Below are 22,046 nucleotides of genomic sequence, written 5' to 3' on the forward strand. Positions count from 1 at the left end.
AGTCAAGGTTATTTATTATTTTCCTCTGTTATTATTTTTATTACATTTATAATTTTACTCTCTTATTATTACATTTATTATTTTACTCTATTATTACATTTATTATTTTACTCTATTTATTATTGTTATTAAATTTATTATTTTACGGTATTATTCCTGGTATTATTACATTTCCATTATTTCACTCTATTATTATTATTATTATTATTATTACATTTATTATTTTACGATATTATTATTGGAAGGACACGTAAGCACATTTACATTGAAGAAGGTTAGAATAGTGGTTTAATGTTGGGCAGTCTTATCTTAAATTAGTTTTATGTAAATATTTAATCTACTGATGCCTCAGTTAATATAATTTTATTGGTATCTATTTTTATTTTGAAATTTACCAGTAGATGCTGCATTTCCCGTCCTCGGCTTATACTCAAGTCAATACGTTTTCCCAGTTTTTGTTATAAAATTAGGTGCCTCGGCTTATATTCGGGTCAGCTTATACTCGAGTATATACGGTAAATGCTTTTTTACATGTTCACCCAGTAATCATTACCAGAGTTAGGCATACTTTAAATCTTCTCTAAGCAAGTGTCCTCCAGACATTTTAAGCTGCAGCTGCCATCAGCCATACTTGAGCTGAAGTTCAAAATAGGCTGGAAAAGGCTCTTGAAAGTTTCATATCAAGGGCCTTCACTCTTCCAGATTTTTGGGGTGGTATCTTCCATTATTATTATATTATTATAATAATTATTAATTTGTTCCCTGCTTCTCCTAATTGCTTTAAACGAGGTGCAACAAATTCCAAACAATAGTTCAGCATTTGCAATTCTAGCTCCAGAAGTCTACCACTTCCACTTGGATGGTGTCCAGGCAATGCTACTGTATGAGAATACACGTTTCTCTAGTTCTGGACCATTTATCCACTATGTTGATACATTTTATTCAGTATCAAGGAGCATGCTGCTCTCAGTCTGCATAATTAGACTAATTCCAGTGTTCTTAACACTACAATGGATACACTTCACGATTAAAACATTTGGTATCAATGCAATAGCTAGTACTCCTTAAAAGAAATTTTAGCTGCAAATGTGTAAATGACTGAAATATTATCATCCTTCAGCTTATTAAGCCATTTTGATTTCTCTTCTATGTGAAAAGGATTAGGTATAAATGTGTTGGTATAATAATGTTCCTGTATGCATATTGCAATTCAAGTACCAGTAATTAGTATTTACACATTACGTAAATCCTTTACAAGGTTCCAACCATTATTTTTAACTCTTGTTGAAGTTAGTAGAACCCAAGCTTTATATTCACTATTTGTGTCCTGTATTTTTCAGTACAATTTGTCTCCACAGAAATGGGGGGGGGGGGGGGGTTGTCACTAATTCCTGGTGGCTGAGAAACCTTTATTGACCTTTTACCAGTGATAATATGGGTAGTAGCAAAAATATCCTGTTTAAATTACAGCCATGATTATGTTGTGGCTGTGCTCACATCTATCATGCTTCCTTTTAATTTCTGGGACTTTTTAAAGCAGATTATGAGAAACAGCTAAATAAATAATATAATCAAAAGTCAATGAAGTGAAACGTCAATAATATCCTGGTGTATACAGAATCTTCATTACTGTCAAAATAGCAAGAATTTCTTTATGGTATTTTGTGTTGGTTCTTATATTCTGTCACTATTTTTGGTCACAGTTCACAGTGGAGGATACACAAGTCTTACTAAACTGATGGCAGGCTAATAATTTAAGACCTGCTAGGTACAGTATCAGCTACCCAGTTGTAGGCTTATAATAATACATGTTATAATACAAGTTAGACTTACATGACAATATTCATATATGTAATAGGATTGATGGGCAGTGTGAAAAACTGCTTATAGCAAAAGTAATTGCTGGATAGCAGGCTGCATGGAAAAACCTCATTAGCTAAGAATGCAGGCCTATCTTGTTTTTAAAAAATACATATAATTTTATTAGTGGAAATATTTAGTACAATATCATAAAATAGGAATAGTAAGGGGAAGAGAGTGGGATTTTAGGATAGAAGTAGAGAACAATTATCACCTATTTTGGGGGAGGGGGTATTTATAGGGATATAGGGAACAACAAAGAATATGGGAAGGAAAGGGGGAAAGGGGGGGGGGGAGTTTGTTGACCTCCAGTCTTCATCATGGTTAAAAAAGTCTTTATTTTGTTGATTTCCACTTCCTTACTTCATCCTTTTCCCAAGTGTAAACAGTTTTTCTCTTTATCTTTGTCATACTATATTTTCATTTTCTCCTGTTTCAAATAGTCTTTGAAGGTGACCAATCTGTTATTTTTGGGTCCTACTTTGGTGATTAGTTAGTAACTGAGTCAGGTTGTCCATACTTATTTCGGCTATTGTCAAGAGCTATTCATCTACTGATTGAACTTCTCCAATTTATTGCATAATTATACTAGCTGCTGTCACTAAGTAATTGAACAAGATATCTTTGTTTTTATCTATGTCCATTATATCCATTAGGAATTTTTTCCAGTTTCAATTGAATTTTTATTTCCAATATTTTCTTAATTCTTGCTTGTATTTTCTTCCAGTAGTTATTATTTTACAAGTCCACCACATGTGGTAGAAGGTACCCACATGTGCTTCACATTTCCAGCATTTATCCTGCATGCTTTTATAACATTTTATCAACTTTTGGAGGGGTTATATATCACTGGTACATCATTTTGTACCAGTTCTCTTTCAGGTCATATGCATATGAATACTTGTGATTCTATATTCTTTTGCAGTCCTCCATCTTGATTGTGTGTCCAATGTTGGCTGCCCATTTAACCATGCAATCTTTCACTTACTCAGTTTCTGTCAACCACTCTAGTAATTTCTTTTATTTTTTTGTGATCATTCTTTTCTTTTAATATTCTTTTATCCCATGAGGATTCTTTTTCTAAGAATCCTGTTTTCTTATCTTATTTTGACTGTGTTATGGGTTCTATTTTGAGAGCAAAACTAACTCAAGGTTTTCCCATGTGAAAGCAGAGAGTGGGACTGGGAAGATGTATTGACCAATAAAGGAGAAGACAGCAAAAACGTAATATATTTATTACATTTTTATTAATGGGAGAGCAATGCACAAAATATTTGTTAAATCTTATTTAAGTTTTTAATATGCCTGCTTTAAACTTTTATACAGAAATTATGCTTCATGCTGCTTCAATCTCAAATACAAATAGAATTAACTAGAGAGGATATTGTCACCTTTAGATCTGAAATATTACTATATAATCAAACCATCAAAGTGAAAGCTGAGATCTCCCCCCTCTCCAAGTAGTATATTCACAGTAACATTTTCTCAGAGTCGTTGAGGAAAAAACCCACTAGAACTTGCCTTTGGTATAACAGCTGGAATCCACTTGGGCAATTATGAATGCATAGCTGCTCCAGTAGTCTCATGTGTTTGTATGGAATTGCTCAGTTTCATTTTGTTTCATTCGTTTGGCCCCGTTTTTGTTTGACACCTCCGAAAACGGGGGGCCTATCTGAATGGGCATTTCATTCTGCATCCAAAAGAACGAAATGTTTGGACCGTCAGTGGCCATGGGCGGGCTCCCCAGGCTCCCCTCATTTTTAGGGCTAGAGGGGTGAAAATCGCTACACATAGAGGGCATGCTGGCCACATTTAGCCCACCAAGTTTTAAAACATTTGGGTCATCGCCCAAATTTTAGGGATTTTCTTTCTTTCTAGAAAGGAAGTCCCCTTTAAACCATTCCCTCTTTCCTCTGCTGGCCCTGCCCTCTAACTTCTCCAGCAGCAGCAGGAGAGAGGCGGGGCACCATTTCTTCCTCCCAAATGTCAAAGATGCTCCACACGCCACACACACTGCCCGGTACCTAACCCCACTATTTCCCTTCTTAATAAAAAATATATATATATAACAACAGCAAGCAACTTCTTCAAAAGCTTTTGCAGCAGGAGCAACAAGCATTAGCAAGTATTGTCCCCTTATTTTACAAACACTGATCTTCTGGGGACAAAAAGAAACCTTTTTCAAAATGTATTTTGTGAATTCTAGCCATGATTGGAGGTTTAAACAGACATGTTTCTGCCAGCCCAGCCTACCATGTCATGTCTTGGTGATTCACAGCAGGTCAGACATCAACATTGATTCAGAATATTGTGGGGCAACACAGAGCTTGAAGACAAGGGGAGAAGCATGAGTTCAGCTCAGTGGTGGAGTGGTTGGCTGGCCACCCCACCCCACAAAGTGCCACTCAGTCATTCCCCAACAGAAGCAAAGGGTGACCCCCTGACTAAGGCTCCATGAGCCAGAGGCATCCTAAGATTTTAAAGTATTATTAAAGCAAATGGAAGAAAGCAGCTAGCAAAGAGATCTCCTTCTCCCCAAAGCCCCATGTGCGCCACTCAGCACCCAAACCCACCCCCAGCCCTTTTAAACTCCCAGCTCGTTTAAAGAAAAACAAAGAAATAAAAATAAAGAAAACAAAAAGATGCCAAGCTAAGGCAAAAACAAAAAAACAACCCAACAAATCTTTCCCTGCTGGCTGGCAGCAAGGCAACTTAGGCAAGGAAGGCAAGCAACCACTGGCAGGCAGGAGAGAGCAGCAGCAGCAGCAATGGGCCAGAACCAAAGACACTCCCACAATAGGCACTTTGGGGGCAGTCATCCAATTAAATAGCCTGGTGACATCAGTTTTCTTGGCCTCTGATTGGCCCAAACACCACCACCTCATCCTCAGAGGTATATAGGACTCCCTGGGCCACGTGAAGAAAGCCACACGGCCCAAAAACCAAACAACGGTTACCGTGCAACTTTCTTTTTTGTTTCACCTGTTCTTTCGTTCAAGGGGTCTTTCATTTTATGCCATCCAAATGAATGGTATGAAATGAAAGAAACATATGAGACAAATACCAGTCCCATGACTATGCTCTAGTTCTGTTGCTCTGCAGTGACTGCTAATCTGCCTTCCAACTCCCAATCTTCACTACTGGGCAGCCACCACTGCAGCCAGTGAGGATCTGTTCCCTTGTTGATCAGGAAGCATCTCACTAATGTTTCCACTCCTATGAGTGATCTTTGGTGCAACATGCAGAAGGACCATAATCACAATCTCTCCTCTTGCCAGAACTTGCTCACAGAAGTGGAACTGTTAGCTATTTCCAGGCAGCAAGAGAAAAATACCCCTGCACCCTTCACAGAAGCTACTGCTCGGTAATTGGGTATTGGGACTTTCACAGTCCCTAAGAATCCCCTAAACTACAGAATAAATGCACATGTACACATGTCTTCATGTTGCCTGTTGACTTATGGCGAACCCATTAATTACATAAGGTTTTCTTAAGCAAGGAACATTTGGTAGCTTTGCCAGTTCCTTCCTCTGAAATATAAACTACAGCACCTGGTATTCATTGGTACTAAACAGCACTGACACTGTTTAGCTTCCAAGATCAGATGGGAGCTGGTGTCCTTAGGAGTATTTAGGCAGACTAGTAGATACCCAGGGATCATTAATTTGAACATGTCGTAAATAACTGCAGGTTAACTGTAGATTAAGGATTCATATCTGACCTGGTGAATTCCAGCCAATATTTTTTTAAGTATTTAGAAAATATAAGTGCTTTAGTGCAACTGGGAAGACTACAGCAGTTTCATACAATTTCACAGTGCAATTAAAAGTCTGAAAATACTATCTGGAATACATTGTGCAGATGCAAAAACATAACATCCGGTGACACATTCACAACTGCTACATATCCATGATCGTACACAACTCCTCATTTACCAATAAATGTGCAAAAACTAAAATTGCTTTGAGAAACAAGCAGTTGAGAGTGAAACCAAGCAACTGCAAAAGTTCATTAGGCATATGCAGAGATTTCTTCTTCCGTGCAGTTAGAAAAAAGATGAACTACTTGATCAGCATCAAGATGTCCATTCTGTAGAATAGTCTCCATTTGGCTAATCTTCTCTTTTTCCAATTTTTGGATCTGTTCTATGATGATTTTACCCTTCTCCTACAGAAAAGACATTTTAAAATAAAGACAACTCTTGCTGATAAAATCAACATATCCAAAAATAACTGTACATTAACAACCCATCCATCTCTGAGGTGCAGATTCCTTACACAATAGATATTCCTGGATAAGCCAAGGGCAGGACTTGGGGCCAAAATTATGGATTTTGACATGACCCATGAGTAGGTGAAGGGTAAAACTTAGGGATATGTTACAAAGGATGCAAAGCATGTAATTTTTTCTATTTTAAAATACTATATTAACAACTGGTTGAATTGTATGCTTATGCCTGGATTAAACTGATGCATATAAGTTGAACATCTCTTATCCACAAATAAAAAAAATCAGAAAACCTCCAAACCCCCTTTTTGCCACTAGAGGCAAAATACTGCTCTTCAAAGAATGGTCAAAAAGGATTGAGGCGGTGTTTTGTCTCTGTGATGTGAGAACAGGCTTTTGGTACCATTTTATTAGGGTTAACTAGGTACTCACATACTTATATAACATGCATATTACCATATTTACTCAAGTCTAATGCAACATAGAATCTAATGCACACCTCAATTTTCAAAACAGCATACTTGATGGGGGAAATTATTAGAAAGCAACGCCAATCAGATCCTTGACCCTTTTTTAAGCGCCCCATACTACTTTTCTTGCTGGTGCCATTTATCCTGCTCTCAACTCCTGGATGCTAACAGGAAAAGTAGCATACTGAGCATGCAAGTGCATGCCTAAGTGATGTTATTAAACAGTACCAGCAATATTAAATATACTACTAAAGGCCACCTTGTTTAAAGCCAGTAACTAGATACATGTACCACAAAGAGTTAACTGGCTTTGCCAGAGGTTATTAATCATGGTATCCTCTTGACCTTTCAAGAAATGTGTGACTGAAAAGTTAAATAATCTCTTCATCCAAAAACTGAACTATAAAGTATGTAATCCTTCTATAGGTAAAGTTACTTATAGGTAAAGTTACCGTATCTCGGGAAGTCTGACTTGGCCACGGTGGTACACGCTCTTGTCACATCCCGCCTGGATTACTGCAACGCTCTCTACGTGGGGCTGCCCTTGAAGACGGCCCGGAAGCTTCAGCTGGTCCAGCGTGCGGCAGCCATGTTACTAACTGGAGCGGGTAGCAGGGAGCACACAACGCCCTTGTTGTCCCAGCTCCACTGGCTGCCGATTTGCTACCGGACCCAATTCAAGGTGCTGGTCTTGGCCTACAAAGCCCTAAACGGTTCCGGCCCAAAATACCTTTCGGACCGCATCTTGGCCTACGAGCCCACGAGGACCTTGAGATCGTCTGGGGAGGCCCTTCTCTCGATCCCGCCTGCGTCACAGGCACGGCTGGCGGGGACGAGGGAGAGGGCCTTCTCGGTGGTGGCCCCCCGGCTGTGGAACACTCTCCCGGCACACATCAGACAGGCGCCCTCCCTCATGTCCTTTCGAAAAAGCCTTAAGACCTGGCTGTTCGAGAGGGCATTTAATTAAGTGCTAAGCAACAACATTACGGTAATGAGAACTGGAATGGTATAAGGAAGATGAGACTGGCTATGATTCTACTAAGAGACGAAGCGGATTTTTATGTAGTTTGTATTTGTCGTATAGTTATATGTTGTTGATACTGGTCTTTGTAACTGTCTTTTTATGTGTACTGTACACCGCCATGAGTCGCCCGTAAGGGCTGAGAATGGCGGTTAATAAGTGCATCAAATAAATAAATAAATAAATAAATAAATTACTTGCATAAATTCTTGCAGAGTTTTATCTTGAGGTTAACACACTTCACACTATACAGCTCTGACTTAATTCAACATACCGTAGAGGATTCTATTAAGTGAACTGCACTTTCGTGTTTTTTGTAGAGTTCATGTCTTCTGTCTGGCTTAGTTTGGAAGCGTGGTTGCTGTTTAACGGGATCCTCAGGACCAAATACTGGAGAACTTGTTTTTAGTAGCTGATTAATATTTGGCACAAATATAAAAGGTTTAAAGACAGACCTAGAGAGTAAAATAAAACATGTAAAATGAAAATGACCACATGTGCACATATTGCCTGTACCTTTTTTTAAAAAAAAACAAAACCCTCATCCAAGCCAACTGGACATTTTAATTCATCAGAGATATGTGCTGCGATAGATTTCGTACTTCATGTTATACTTCCTTAAGTGTTATAAACAATGTTTTAAATAAATAAATAAAATTGCCCTTGAGATTTAGCCATCAAATCTATCAATATGTACTCATATACAAGTCGACCTCATTCATAAGTTGAGAGAAGGTTTTGGAGCCAAAGTGATGGAATGTAATATAACCCACGGATAAGCCGAGAGTCATTCTGATGAGATGGAAAAGTGCCAATGTTGCCCCGGGGGCTTGTCACTTCTGGTGCCAACACCATCATTGTCCCATCCAGACATTCAGAAATGCCTTTGATTAATCTGCCCAGAGAGGGGATGGTTCTTTTCTTTTTTATATAAAAGGTAAGTTACAGTATTCACTCTCATTTTAAAAGGTATCATCCCCCATTCTGAGTAGAATGGCAAAAGGGGAGATCTTAGTCCATGTCCTGTAGAATCACTGGTGGCTCCAGAGCAGCCCTAGAGCATCACTGGTCACCTGGTAGCCAGAAGAGAAGAGTGCACGCACTGCTGCCGCCACCAGAACTAGAGGAGGAGTCGGATTTTGTTTTCATGACAGTTTATCCATATTACCTCTCGGGGTCTGGCGTTCCAGTGAAGAAATGTATGCAAGGGAGGTTCTGATCTTGCGGTATTATGGAAACCATGCTTCCAGTAGTCATAAAGCTACCTTCCATATTAATGCCACTCTCCTTATCTCGAAGGATTGCCATCATGGTCTCAGCTGTTATATGCCCTATGAAGAGAAAACAGCATGTATTTTCACAGAAAAGTGTTTTCACTTACATTATATCTGCATATATTAAAATCACACAACTAACACTTATTCAAAACCCATTTACAAACTTGTTCTAAACAATGTGATAATTACAATAGGAATAGCAGAAAAACAGCCAGGCCATTATACTGTTTAAATATGAAACATCAATTTCTTAAAAGAAAATAACACTGAAACTTGTTTTAAACTCCACAAGATTTTCTTCAGGGAAATCTTGCATTGTTACAAGGACACTTTTCTATATAAACTACCCTTTTCAGATAATATGTAGGGTTTATCTATCTAGCATTCTGTTTTCGAAACGTTTTGCTCAACTGGTACACAAGCAAAGCACGAGGAAGTGTAGACAGAGGGGAAAAGAGCTCATCACTAAGAGACACACAGTGAAAAAAAGCTTGAGTTTACATATGATTTTGGAATACACAAATCTCTGACTAAATCCCTCTCTTTCTTTCAACACACAGACTTAGTTTTCCAATTTAGATTTCCAACTTTCCCCCCATAAATTTCTAATGCTCCATGACCATTTGAAAATAACAATCTTAATATTAAAAATAAATCCTCTACACCAATTTTTGAAGATTTCTTTTTAACAACCAAAAGTAAAATCTGCAGAGACTAGTGTCTTACAATAATGATTTCCTTCAGGTATGGGGAAAACACTTAAACAGTATCAGCCTGATAACTTGAACACCTGGTGAGACTTAAAACAACTGAGGTAAGTACCAGAAAAATGGGGATTTACAATGTAGTATCTGATAGAACCTCAACAAAGCCTTTGCATTGCACAGGTATTAAAAATGTTCAGTATTCAGAACCTACAATTCCCCAAATGAGTGTAGGATTTGCATGATCACAAGGGTATTATAGCTGTACGTAATCCAGTAGGAAGTACAAAATAGCTGCAGCAATTTTGGGTGACAGGGCTCAGCAGAATGAAAACTGAAACACAGGGGTGCAATTTTATTTGGCTTTAATTTTCCTCCCAATGTGTATGTGGTTTTTTATGCAATTTTGATATCCATATAGTAAGAGAATAATGCAAAGTTAAGAGCTGCTGTAAGAATCAGATGCTGGAAGTGTTCAAAGGATAGTGTACTTCTTCTTTAGAGCCTATATTGCTATATCCCTGTTCTAAGGCCAGGGCCCTCAAAGTTTGATGAGAGACAAACAGTAACTATTGGGAAATAAGAACCAAACTCACTCAGTTACCGTGTAAAGTTTGAGACAAAATACTGAAGACCTGTGGAAATAATATCATAAGACTATTGAGTGAGGGACAGTATATATATATTCAATCTTAGAGATTAAGTCTCTTTGTTATAACACAGTGGTTCTCAACCTGTGGGTCCCCAGGTGTTTTGCCCTACAATTCCCAGAAATCCCAGCCAGTTTATTTACCAGCTGTTAGGATTTCTGGGAGTTGAAGGCCAAGACATCCAGTGACCCACAGGTTGAGAACCACTGCTATAACAGGACACACAGGATCCAGCCATACTGACAATCATAAAATAGTCACAGAGGTTTAATTTAGAAATACATAACCTTCAAAATGAAAAGGGGGGGAGGGAAGCAAAACCTTTTAAACTCTATCTCTCCAGTAACTCATAAAATCTGCACATTACCAATAGTTGTATATTATAGAGAGAGAAGTCTTAGCCGATTATCTATACCTACAAATGTAGTCTCGTGATTTAACAAAGGTACCTTCGTATTCTTTTAGAAGCTTATAGCCTTCACAATATCTGCCTCTTGTGGTAGTCATCCTGGCAGTATTTACATATGAGTAAGTGGCAGCAAAATCAAATTCTTTTTTGCCATTCCACCAGCCTTGGCTGGTAGCATAACTCCTGACTCCAGGATGTTCACGATCAATTTTGGTTGTTATTGAAAGCTGGTTGGAAATATTCCTTACTCCTTCTGTTGAAAAATGTGAAACCAATTCAAATGTTAAAATAAGGTTCTTCACAGCACAGAATTGGCTAAAATATTTAGTTAGGTTTCTAGATTATACCAACAGATATTAGGAAGCACATTAAGTCCAACTACATGGATTTATGTGTCACTTGCTTGTTGTTCTCTGCCTTTCTTTCTATCTAGAAAACTTATAGCAAGTGATATTATCAAGTGTAGGGAACAGAATTGTGCAAGATTATTATAAAGCAGAAACATAATTACAGTCATAACAATAATTTACCTTAGGAAAATTATAGTTATCACAAATTTGGGGCAGGAACTTCAGATTCCTACTGAACTTCAGCTTCTAGCATTTCTCACAACTATAATAACTAAGGCTACAGGGATTTGAAGTCCAACAACGGCTGCTATCCTGTATGGTTCAATGTAGTGTGGTAGTTCCACATGAGACAGTATGTTAGGCCTATACACGTTAAGTACCACTGCAATTCTGAAATCCAAGATTTTCCACCTGTGTGGCTAAGATAGTGATATATTTGCTCTCTGCTGGTTCAATGTACAGAAACTTTGTTTCATGCACAAAATTATCAAATACAGGCACCCCCAAGTTATGAACATCCATCTTACAAACGACTTATAGTTAAGAACGGGGTGAGACAACATGAAGTGAAAGAGAGCAACCCCTAGGAAGGGAAATTCACTCCTGAAAGAATCACAAGGAAAAGGTGTCTCCACTGAAGCTTTATCATCAATCCTTGTTTCCGCAACAAGCCATTTTTTTAAAAATCCAATGATCAGAGGGACAGAAACTGAAGTGAAATCTTCTGAAACAAACACCACAGGGGTGTCAATCATTACCTGTGCCATCCAAAGCAAATATGTGTATATATTAATTTGGAGTTTCACTTAAAAAATGAATCTGCTCCGACTTGCATAGAAATTCAACTTAAGAACAAACCTATAGAGCAGTGTTTCTCAACCTGGGGGTTGGGACCCCTGGAGGCGTTGCAAGGGCATGTCAGAGGGGTCGACAAAGACCATCAGATAACACATTATTTTCTGTTGGTCATAGGGGTTCTGTTTGGGAAGTTTGGCCCAATTCTCTTGTTGGTGGGGTTCAGAATGCACTTGGATTGTAGACGAACTATACATCCCAGCAACTACAACTCCCAAATGTCAAGGTCTATTTTCCTCAAGCTCCACCAGTGTTCACGTTCAGCCATATTGAGTATTCGTGCCAAGTTTCATCCGGATACACCATTGTTTGAGTCCACAGTGCTCTCTGGATGTAGGTGAACTACAACTCCAAAACTCAAGGTCAATGCCCACCAAACCCTCTCAGTATTTTCTGTTGGTCATGGGAGTTCTGTATGCCAAGTGCGGTTCAATTCCATCGTTAATGGAGTTCAGAATGCTCTTGATTGTAGGTGAACTATAAATCCCAGCAACTACAACTGCCAAATGACAAAATCAGCCCCCCCCCCCAAACCCACCAGTATTCAAAAATGTGGGTGTATTGGGTATTTGTGCCAATTTTGCTCCAGTGAATGAAAATATATCCTGCATATCAGATATTTGCATTACAATTCATAACAGTGGCAAAATGACAGTTATGAAGTAGCAACGAAATTATGTTATGGTTGGGGGTCACCACAACATGCGAACTGTGTTAAGGGGTTGCAGCATTAGGAAAGTTGAGAAACACTGCTATAGAGCCTTTGTTTGGAACTTGGGGATGGCCTGTACACGGTGTATGTAATTACCTTTGAGTTATGTGTATAAAGTATGCATGAAACATTCATGAAATCTGTTTATAGACCTAGGTCCCATCTCCAAGATATCTTATTATGTATATCCAAGTATTTCAAAATTTTAAAAATCTAAAATACAGAACACTGTTCAAGTATGTTGGAGAAGGGATACTCAGCCGGCATACACACAAAGATGTACTGAAAAGCCTATGAAATTTCCCTGCATGGGTATTATGTGTGTTCCTAACAGAATGCCAGTCAATATCTAGAGTGCTGCCTTTGAACTTAAATGGCAGTCAATATATTTTGGCCAATTCTGAAATCAAACTCACATCTACTGTATATATATTTTGTTTGAAATAGCTAAAAGTGAGAACTGGAGGATGCAATGGGAAAAGAAAGATGGGAGATTCAAGCAATGGCCATGGCCAAGGGAATGTAAATCAGCATGAGAAGCAACATCCTCACTATAATTTTCCATCAGTTTAACCTTGTTTATTCAGTCTGTACTACACAAAAGCAATTCCTAGTAAAAATATAACCATGTATAGAGAAGTGGTCCTGCTTTCCATGAAACCACAGTAGCAGCAATTACACCACTTTAATCAACGCAGATACATGTTCAAGCATAACAAGACAATTGCATTTGAAGTTATAAATGCATATCTAATAAACAGAGTTGAATTTGAGTTTAGGTGAGTAATAATACCTCCTATTTTCTCTGCAGCCCAGTACTTTCTGGAAGTTTCCAATACCCAAGCCTCTTTTCTGTCTGCTATTAGAAAACTATTATAGTATGAAAATGCCATGTGACTCTCCATGCAGTTTCCACCTTGGCCATATTTATCCAGCAAGTCAACAATGACAGTGACAGCTTTTTCTGCTGTATCAGCTCTTTCAAGACCAAGCCTAAAATCAAATCAACATGTTAGCTTTCTGTAAGAATCTATTCTTAAATCCTTTAAAACAACTCTGAATTCAATCACAGTTACAATGAGGTATAAATCAGACACAATTATTCTATCAAATATATGTACATCTCATGTCCTGTAACAAGACTCACCACAACTACTGTCCAAAAAGGGGGGAGGGGGTATCAAAAAAAGAATTACATATACAACATACCATCCCTGTATCCAGTTACCATGTATCTAACATTGGTACATGTGCCAAAAAATAAAATAAAAGCCTGTATTATAAAATGTGTTGGAGTGCATTATGCTGGCAAATTTTTATGTAGAGGGTTAAGTGAAGCAGAAGCTTCTTCCAAGAAAGATGAATGGATAGAGGTGACAAGATTTTGGGGCATGTGACTGTTTGCCTGGGAAAAGGCCTGACCTCAATCCTGGGAGTCAAAGGGGCATTTCTTTCAGTTCTAATGCCCAGAGCAATGGCAGCCCCCCCTAATAAATATTGCTATGGGGGAAAAAATCCCATGATAAAGTCACCATTAGTTGAGAATATCCCAAAGGAACATAAAAACAAACATCAGTAAATGAGTACTCTTATCTAGAAATCCCAAATGCTGCAAATGCCAAAATTGCCCACACGAGTGTCTGAGATAAGTGACACTTTTGCTTTTGGATGGTTAATGTACAAACTTTGTTTCATATACAAAATTACTAAAACTATTAGGCATGAAATTAACTTCTAATTTCATGTATAAAGTATGTATGAATTTCACATTTAGACTTCTGCTCAATCTCCAAGATATTCTTTTATGAATATGTAAATGTTCCAAAATCTGAAAAACATCCAAAATATGGAACACTTCTGGTCCCAAGCATTTTGGACAAGGGATACTCAAGCCTATATATAGAACAGAGGGAACATCTATAATCACAATGCAGGATGCTAGGTTTCCACTGCAGAGAGATATTACACAAAATACTGGAAAAACAAAACACTGTGAGTTTGGGGTGTTTTAAATATTTCTATTAAAATTAAGCAGAATGTTCCCATTTATTGCTTATGTAATGAACAATTACAGTGCCATCTTTACAAGATACTAAGAGTATTCATAATATCCGGACTATGAAAAAGTTGTATATCCATTTGGCTATGAACAATCAAGTTGTTTCCCACTTTCTGCATATTATGAAAAACCAAAAACACGTAAACAAATCTTCTCCAAACCTGACAAGGTCCATGCCTAGGAGTGCTTCCTCATCGTGGACTTCTTCTTTCCCCCACACTGCTTCATTTCCAATGCAAACTCCATGCTCATTGGCCCCCATCTCAGCACCCCACAACCATGATGGACGACTCAGGACAACTGCATATGTTTCTGGCACTTGCTCAATTTCAATGTAAGTACACTGCAAGAAAGATAATTCTGTAACATACATCCCACCAGCCTTCTGGAATGTAACAACACTCTGCACAAGAAGGGTGCCTCACTGTGGTGGTGGGAAATAGCAGACAGGGTTTAAAAAGTCAGGGTAACCTGAAACTCTTTCCTTTTTATGCAAACTATCCTGCCTCTGCTCTGTGAAATAGACTGATATTCTCAGGATCTTTCTCTAACTCTTCTCATTCCAGACTTCTCTCTCTACCTTCCTAGAGTGTAGACAGATTTAGATTATGCCCCGTTACCTCTCCTATCTACACTGGAGTTCCAGTAAAAGATTAACTTCAATCCTCTAACTACCGATGCACTCACTGTTTAATGGCCATCTCTCTCACCCACACAGCTGCCGAATCTTTTCATTTTGCTAACACAGATGAGTTTTAATTCATGCACCAGCTTGTAATTTTCCTTGGGCATAAAATATTTGTCTCATCATTTCATCCTTTAGACAGACAGCAAAAACATTGTGACATTATTTTATAATCTTCCTAGACACTGATGCTTTAGAAAGATTTTGTTCCTACCTCAACTTTTTCTCCTGGGCTGTGAGTTGCAGCAGGGAAGTACACAATCTCCTGGACTTCATCAGAGGGTCTATCTGAGTTCTTACCAAAGATGATCCTATTGCCAATTGTGGCAGGAGGCAGAGCCACAAAAGTATCACAGGAAGAGGGTTCAAGGCTCCTGAAAGCCATTCTGGAATATAATGAATACAACAAACAGCTACAATTTTGTCAGCATGACACAATGATAATGGTAAATTTCTATTATGTTATTAGTTCTATGAAAAATAAAATAGGTTAGATTCTCAATTTTGGATTGTTACACAATCAAAATCTGCAATATAAATAATGTGGAATGCATACACAAACTATGTGAGCAGGTCTATGTACTGCAGGTGTGTCACTCCATTTAAGATTGTCTGGGGAGGCCCTGCTCTTGATCCCGCCTGCCTTGCAAGTGCGATTGGCAGAGGCGAAGGACAGGGCCTTCTCAGTGATGGCCCCTCGGCTATGGAACTCCCTCCCCAGAGGTATTAGATCGGCCTCCTCCTTCCTGACATTACGGAAAAAAGTCAAGACCTGGCTCTTTGAGCAAGCTTTTGAGAATGCAGCGGAACAGATAAAACAGAACTATGAATGATGAACATGGAATGGCCAGACGATGTTACTGGATAACATTTTTAACAAGATGACTATGATTATATGCTTTAACGGTTTTTAGTTATGTTTTATATTGTAATGTTGATTGTTTTTAATGGCACTTTTATGAATGCCTGACATCAAATTGTGCCAGTCTGTAACCTGCCTTGAGTTGCCGTACGGCTGAGAAAGGCGGCTACTACTGTAACGCCCTCTACATTGGCCTTCCTTTGTCAGTGATCCGGAAACTGAAGCTGCTGCAAAATGTGGCGGCTCGTCTTCTCGCAGGAGTGCCAGTGAGGTGTCGTATCATTCCAATTCTCCAACAGCTGCACTGGCTTCCGATTGAATACCGGATCACTTTCAAGGTGTTGGTACTAACCTTTAAGGCCTTACATGGTCTGGGGCCGGCGTACCTGAGGGCCCGCTTATGCCCCTACCAACCCCAGAGATTACTCCAAAATTTGCTTGCAGTCCCTAACATCCGGACCTATCATTTGTCATCTACTAGGCATAGAGCTTTCTCGATCATAGCCCCTTATTTATGGAATGCCTTGCCATTTGAAACTCGAACCATCCGAGACCTACTTGCTTTTCGGAAAGCCTGTAAAACTTTTCTTTTCTGGCAAGCTTTTGACGGGTGAACAACCTGGACCATGCCTGTTCTTGCCGCCTATTGTTTTGTTACTGTTATTTTTTAAGCTAATTGTTTTGTTTTAATCTGCTTATGTAAACTGCTCCGAGCCAAATTGGGAGTAACGGTATAAAAGTTAAATAAATAAAGTAAATAAATAAATTTGGGATCAGATCACATCCTGGGATATCAGGCCTGTCTGGAAAGCCCCGGAGTCCACATTGCCAAATATTCCTGTTCAAAGAAGAAAATGTGGGATTTTATTCTGCTGGGTGGAAGGGGCCTATGTTATCTGAGGGCCCTTCCAGACAGGCCCTATATTCCAGGATCTGATACCTGTTTTGCACTTTAATCTGGATTATGTGAGTCCACACTCCATATAATTTGGGATAAACAAAAAACTTGGGATCAGATCCTGGGATGAGTCCACATTGCCATATATTCCTACTCAAAGCAGAAAAGGCGGGATTTCATTCAGCTGTGTGGAAGAGGCCACAGATAACAGAGGCCAGAATATCAAGGCAGAAAATTATTATTATTATTATTATTATTAACTTTATTTGTACCCCGCTAGCATCTCCCAAAGGACTTGATGCGGCTTAAGGCCAAGGCCTCAAAACACAACATAACAATACACAACCTAAAGCAAATTAAAAACAGTTAAAGCAATATTAAAAAACAAGCAATAAACAATACAACAGGACAATAAAAGTGGGCCGGGCCTGAGTAATGGGTACAGATAAAAGTGCTGATGTGACAGGTGATACGTAAGGATTATGGGGTAAGTGCAGTGCGCCAGCAATCTTAATTTCTAGTAAAGTGCTTCTGGGACTTGTTATTGGAGGATTCCTATTGTGGAAAGGCACATCGGAACAGCCAGGTCTTCAAGTTCTTTCTAATGACTGGCAACATAGGGGCCTGACTCAGATCTTTGGGGAGGGTGTTCCAGAGTCGGGGGGGGGGCACCCCAGAAAAGGCCCTGTCTCACGTCCCCACCAGACACAACATCCCACAATATCTGCTTTGAAACGGGATACTGTGGGATTTCTTGCCTTGATATTCTGGGGTAGAGGGCTGTGTGGAAGGACCCAGGATTATCTGAGGCCACAGTGCCATGCATTCCAGTTTAAAGCAGATCTTGTGGGATTTCCTGCCTTGATATTCTGGGATAGAGGGCTGTGTGGAAGGGCCCTGAGTTTACACTACCATATATTCCAAGATATTCTGGGATAGAGGGCTGTGTGGAAGGACCCAGGATTATCTGAGGCCACAGTGCCATGCATTCCAGTTTAAAGCAGATCTTGTGTGATTTCCTGCCTTGATATTCTGGGATAGAGGGCTGTGTGGAAGGGCCCTCAGTGTTACAGCAAGTTCGGGGAAGATGGCGGATGCGGGGCTCAAGCCAAGCCTTTCCATCATGGCGGCGGGTTACTACGTCACTCGCCTTCTCGCGCAGGGATTCGGCCTGCCGTGCTCTTCCCTCAGCCTCGCTTCAGCACCAACGCAGCTCCCCTCCGGAGACTGACGAGGCTGACGCAGACTGAGGAGGAGGAGGAGGAGGAGGAAGAGGGCGGGGCGAGCAAGCAGCCCTCCTTCCGCCCGCCCATTTCCGGAAGTTGCGTCACCACCCCGGAAGCTCCGGCTCAAATCTTGGCTCCGGTGACTGTCAACACCGGTGGCCTCCTTCCCTCGGCCTCTGCTGCTCCCCTAGAAGTGCCGGCTCGCCGCCATCATGGGGAAGTCCTTCGCCAACTTCATGTGCAAGAAGGACTTCCACCCGGCCTCCAAGTCCAACATCAAGAAGGTGAGGTTCCTCTTCCTGCCCCCGCCCCTTTTCCTTCCCCCCTCAGAGGCAGGGCACCCCCTTTTCCCCATCCCGAGGGGACAAAGCCCCCTTCCTGGTCAGCCTTCAGGGGAATTATCGATTTCCCAAAATACCCTAAAAGCAGGTATGGGCAAACTTCGGCCCTCCCTCCAGGTGTTTTGGACTTCAACTCCCACAATTCCTAACAGCCGGTAGGCTGTTAGGAATTGTGGGAATTGAAGTCCAAAACACCTGGAGGGAGGGCCGAAGTTTGCCCATACCTGCCCTAAAGGCACCAGATAAAAAAGTCACCCCTGGTTCTTAGATGGGAAAGCATCAATGGATATAAGGTGCCACAGGCTAAATTTCAAAGGAAGGAACCTGCAAGACCACCTCCTTAAGAAAAACCTTTGACATTCAGTGGGTCATCTTCACCATGGGTTGACAGACAACTGGAGGGCTGGCTCATACTCACAAGGATTATCCAGGGGTCTCCATATCCTAAAGCGGTGGTTCACGACCTGTGGGCCCCCAGCAGTTTTGGCCTAAGGTAAAGGTTTTCCCCTGACATGAAGTCCAGTCGTGTCTGATGCTGGGGTGTGGTGCTCATCTCCATTTCTAAGCCAAAGAGCCAGCGTGAAATCCTTAGGAGAAATCCAAGAAAATAGCAAAAGCCTATCTGTGGTAGTGTCTATCACTCAAATGGGTATCCAAACAACCATGATGTGCATATTTAAAGGTAACAGTTTCCCCTGACATTAAGTCTAGTTGTGTCAGACTCTGGGGGGTGGTGCTCATCTCTATTTCTAAGCCAAAGAGCCGGCGTTGTCCATAGACACCTCCAAGGTCATGTGGCCGGCATGACTGCGTGGAGCACCGTTACCTTCCTGCCAGAGTCTATTGTTCAATTCACATTTGCATGTTTTCAAACTTCTAGGTTGGCAGAAGCTGGGCTAACAGCTCACGCCGCTCCCCGGATTCAAACCTGTGACCTTTCGGTCAACAAGCTCAGCAGCTCAGCGCTTTCACCCACGGTGCCACCAGGCCTTCAACTCCCAGAAATCCCAGCTAGTTTAGTTGGCCTGCAACTCCCAGAAATCCCAGCTAGTTTACCAGCTGTTAGGATTTCTGGGAGTCGAAGGCCAAAACATCAGGGGACCCACAGGTTGAGAACCACTATCCATAAGGCACCAGATCATGGCATCTCTACATCCTCAGGATGATTTTATTTAAATCAATGTAGTAGCTTCTTCTTTGGCCCCAGTTCCCTGCTGACATTACCCAGAATCACCCAGTTGGAAATGGTGGAAGAGCCAATTGTACAGTATGTCTGCCTAAGTCAGTGGTTCTCAGCCTGTGAGTCCCCAGGTGTTTTGGCCTAAAACTCTCAGAAATCTCAGTTAGTTTACCAGCTGTAAGGATTTCTGGGAATTGAAGGCCAAAACATCTGGAGACCCACAGGTTGAGAACCACTGCATTTGCATTTTTGCATTTGTTAACCGCCGTTCTCAGCCTAGGGCGACTCACGGTGAGGTCACCTCTGAGGATGCTTGCCATAGATGCAGGCGAAACGTCAGGAGAAATGCCTCTAGAACATGGCCATATAGCCCGAAAAAACCCCACAAGAACTGAGTAATTCCAGCCATGAAAGCCTTCGACAATACATTTGTGACTTCTATTTCACATACATCTTTAGAAGGTTTACTCTGAAGTATTGTGTAGCATACAGATGGGTGAGAGGACCTAAAGATATGGTCATTATTCTACTCAAAATTAATTTTCTTGTTAGTCATCTCTTACCATAAATGAGTCTACTAAGTTGTCTCACTTTTAGACTGCTTCTAAAAAAATTGGCTGGTATACTGGTAGTCTGAATATTATTTAAACTTTTTATGTGAATATATTTAGCAGTCTTTTCAAATGTCTAGATTGCAATATTTGAATTTAATCAGTTTACAACGTGGACTTCTGAAAACAAATTCAAATTTGTGTCTATTAGGTATGGATGGCGGAACAGAAAATATCTTACGACAAGAAGAAACAAGAAGAGTTAATGCAGCAGTACGTTAAGGAACAGGAATCTTATGACAACAGGTGATCTTTTTATCTAATGTTATGCTAAAGAAAAATATACTACAGTACTTTACTTTTAAGATATTTATTTGTTTGTTTGTTTTATATTCCACTCTTCTCACCCTTGCAAAGGACTCAGAGTGGCGTACAAAATGGCAAAATGTAATGCCACATATTCCACAACATAAAATCCAAAGCATCTAAGCAATAGACAATTAAAATACATAGATAGCATTAAACTGTTAACACATGATATCCCGTCCTGAGTCGTCATTTGTGTGCTACATTGTGCTGATTCCGCATTGCACTACCCAAACACCTGCTTCCAGAGTCTTCACTTTTTTTCCTGAAAGCCAGGAGAGGTGGGGCTAGTCTGATATCTTTAGTGAGGGAGTTCCCTTATATACCTTGGCCAGGTCCATCTTAGAAATCCGGATATTGGTTTATGCTGAATGTGGTGTGATAGGGGTTCCAACTCTGTTTTATTTTGCCATGTTTAATGTGTTTTTATTTTGGTGTTGTATTTTATGATACTCCTCTTTTAATGTGTTTTATTTTATTGATTGCTTTGCTTTTATGTTTCTGTGGACATTTGTCCCACATGTAAGCTGAGATATGTTCGGACAGGTAAATTGGACCGGAGCCCTTTACAGCTTTATAGGCCAAAGCCAGCACTTTGAAATGTGCTCAGCAACAGACTGGCAGCCAGTGGAGCTGACGTAATGGGGGGTGTCTTCAAGGACAGCCCCACGTAGAGCGTGTTGCAGTAGTCTATTTGAGATATAACAAGAGTGTAATAGACAACATTTTGAGGTTTCTCAATTCATTGTTAATTTTCCTTATTATGCATTTGTTTTTATAAAATATTTTACTCATATTTAAAGGGGAAAAAGTCAGACGGTGACCAGAAGCCTAAGTGATGTAGAACCATGTTGAAGAAAACAGTTCAAACCCACCCAGTTATCTTTTTGAAAACCTCTTCTTTTCATACCTTTCCCCTTTATATTTTAACTATGGTGAACTGCCGTGAGCAATGTATTCATGTTAGAACAGTGGTTCTCAACCTGGGGTCCTCAGATGTTTTTGACCTTCAACTCCCAGAAATCCTAACAGCTGGTAAACTGGCTGGGATTTCTGGGAGTTGTAGGCCAAAAATATCTGGGGACCCCAGATTAAGAACCACTGTGTTAGAAGGATATGATGATAGAAATAGTCTTTAGATAATATCTTGTTGTCATTTTAAAAGAATATTTTCTAATCCCAGTAACTGCCAATGAATATCTTAAAATTGATAAGCTTATCTATCATAGTTTTTGAAAATAGCACTCCATAGTCTAGAGTCTAAACAAACTTTACCTCAGGAGTTTGCAGCTGTGATAATTCCGGTGGGTAATGTTTTTGTCCCAGGGTTTTGTGGGAGCCTC

General features: G+C 40.1%; 2 protein-coding genes across 2 annotated transcripts in view; one reads left to right on the forward strand and one right to left on the reverse strand.

Moving 5' to 3' along the window:
• Positions 1-3,078: 3,078 nt before the first annotated feature.
• Positions 3,079-18,305, reverse strand: SCRN3 (secernin 3). The gene is made up of 8 exons (XM_060779315.2): positions 18,190-18,305; positions 15,494-15,665; positions 14,756-14,937; positions 13,329-13,528; positions 10,659-10,871; positions 8,747-8,909; positions 7,853-8,033; positions 3,079-6,027 (listed from the first exon to the last, which is right to left on the reverse strand). Exons 2-8 carry the CDS (start codon positions 15,662-15,664, stop codon positions 5,872-5,874), a joined length of 1,266 nt encoding a protein of 421 aa, XP_060635298.2. The 5' UTR covers position 15,665; positions 18,190-18,305; the 3' UTR covers positions 3,079-5,871.
• A 40-nt stretch (positions 18,306-18,345) lies between these two features.
• CIR1 (corepressor interacting with RBPJ, CIR1) overlaps positions 18,346-22,046 on the forward strand; it is a 37,413-nt gene continuing 33,712 nt past the window's right edge. Inside the window, exons 1-2 of the mRNA XM_060779303.2 lie at positions 18,346-18,549; positions 20,549-20,643. Coding sequence (XP_060635286.2) covers positions 18,478-18,549; positions 20,549-20,643 — 167 coding nt within the window. The 5' untranslated portion in view covers positions 18,346-18,477. The remainder of the gene's footprint in view (positions 18,550-20,548; positions 20,644-22,046) is intronic.

Source organism: Anolis sagrei, chromosome 1 (assembly GCF_037176765.1).
Source record: "Anolis sagrei isolate rAnoSag1 chromosome 1, rAnoSag1.mat, whole genome shotgun sequence".
Taxonomy (NCBI): Eukaryota; Metazoa; Chordata; class Lepidosauria; order Squamata; family Dactyloidae; genus Anolis; species Anolis sagrei.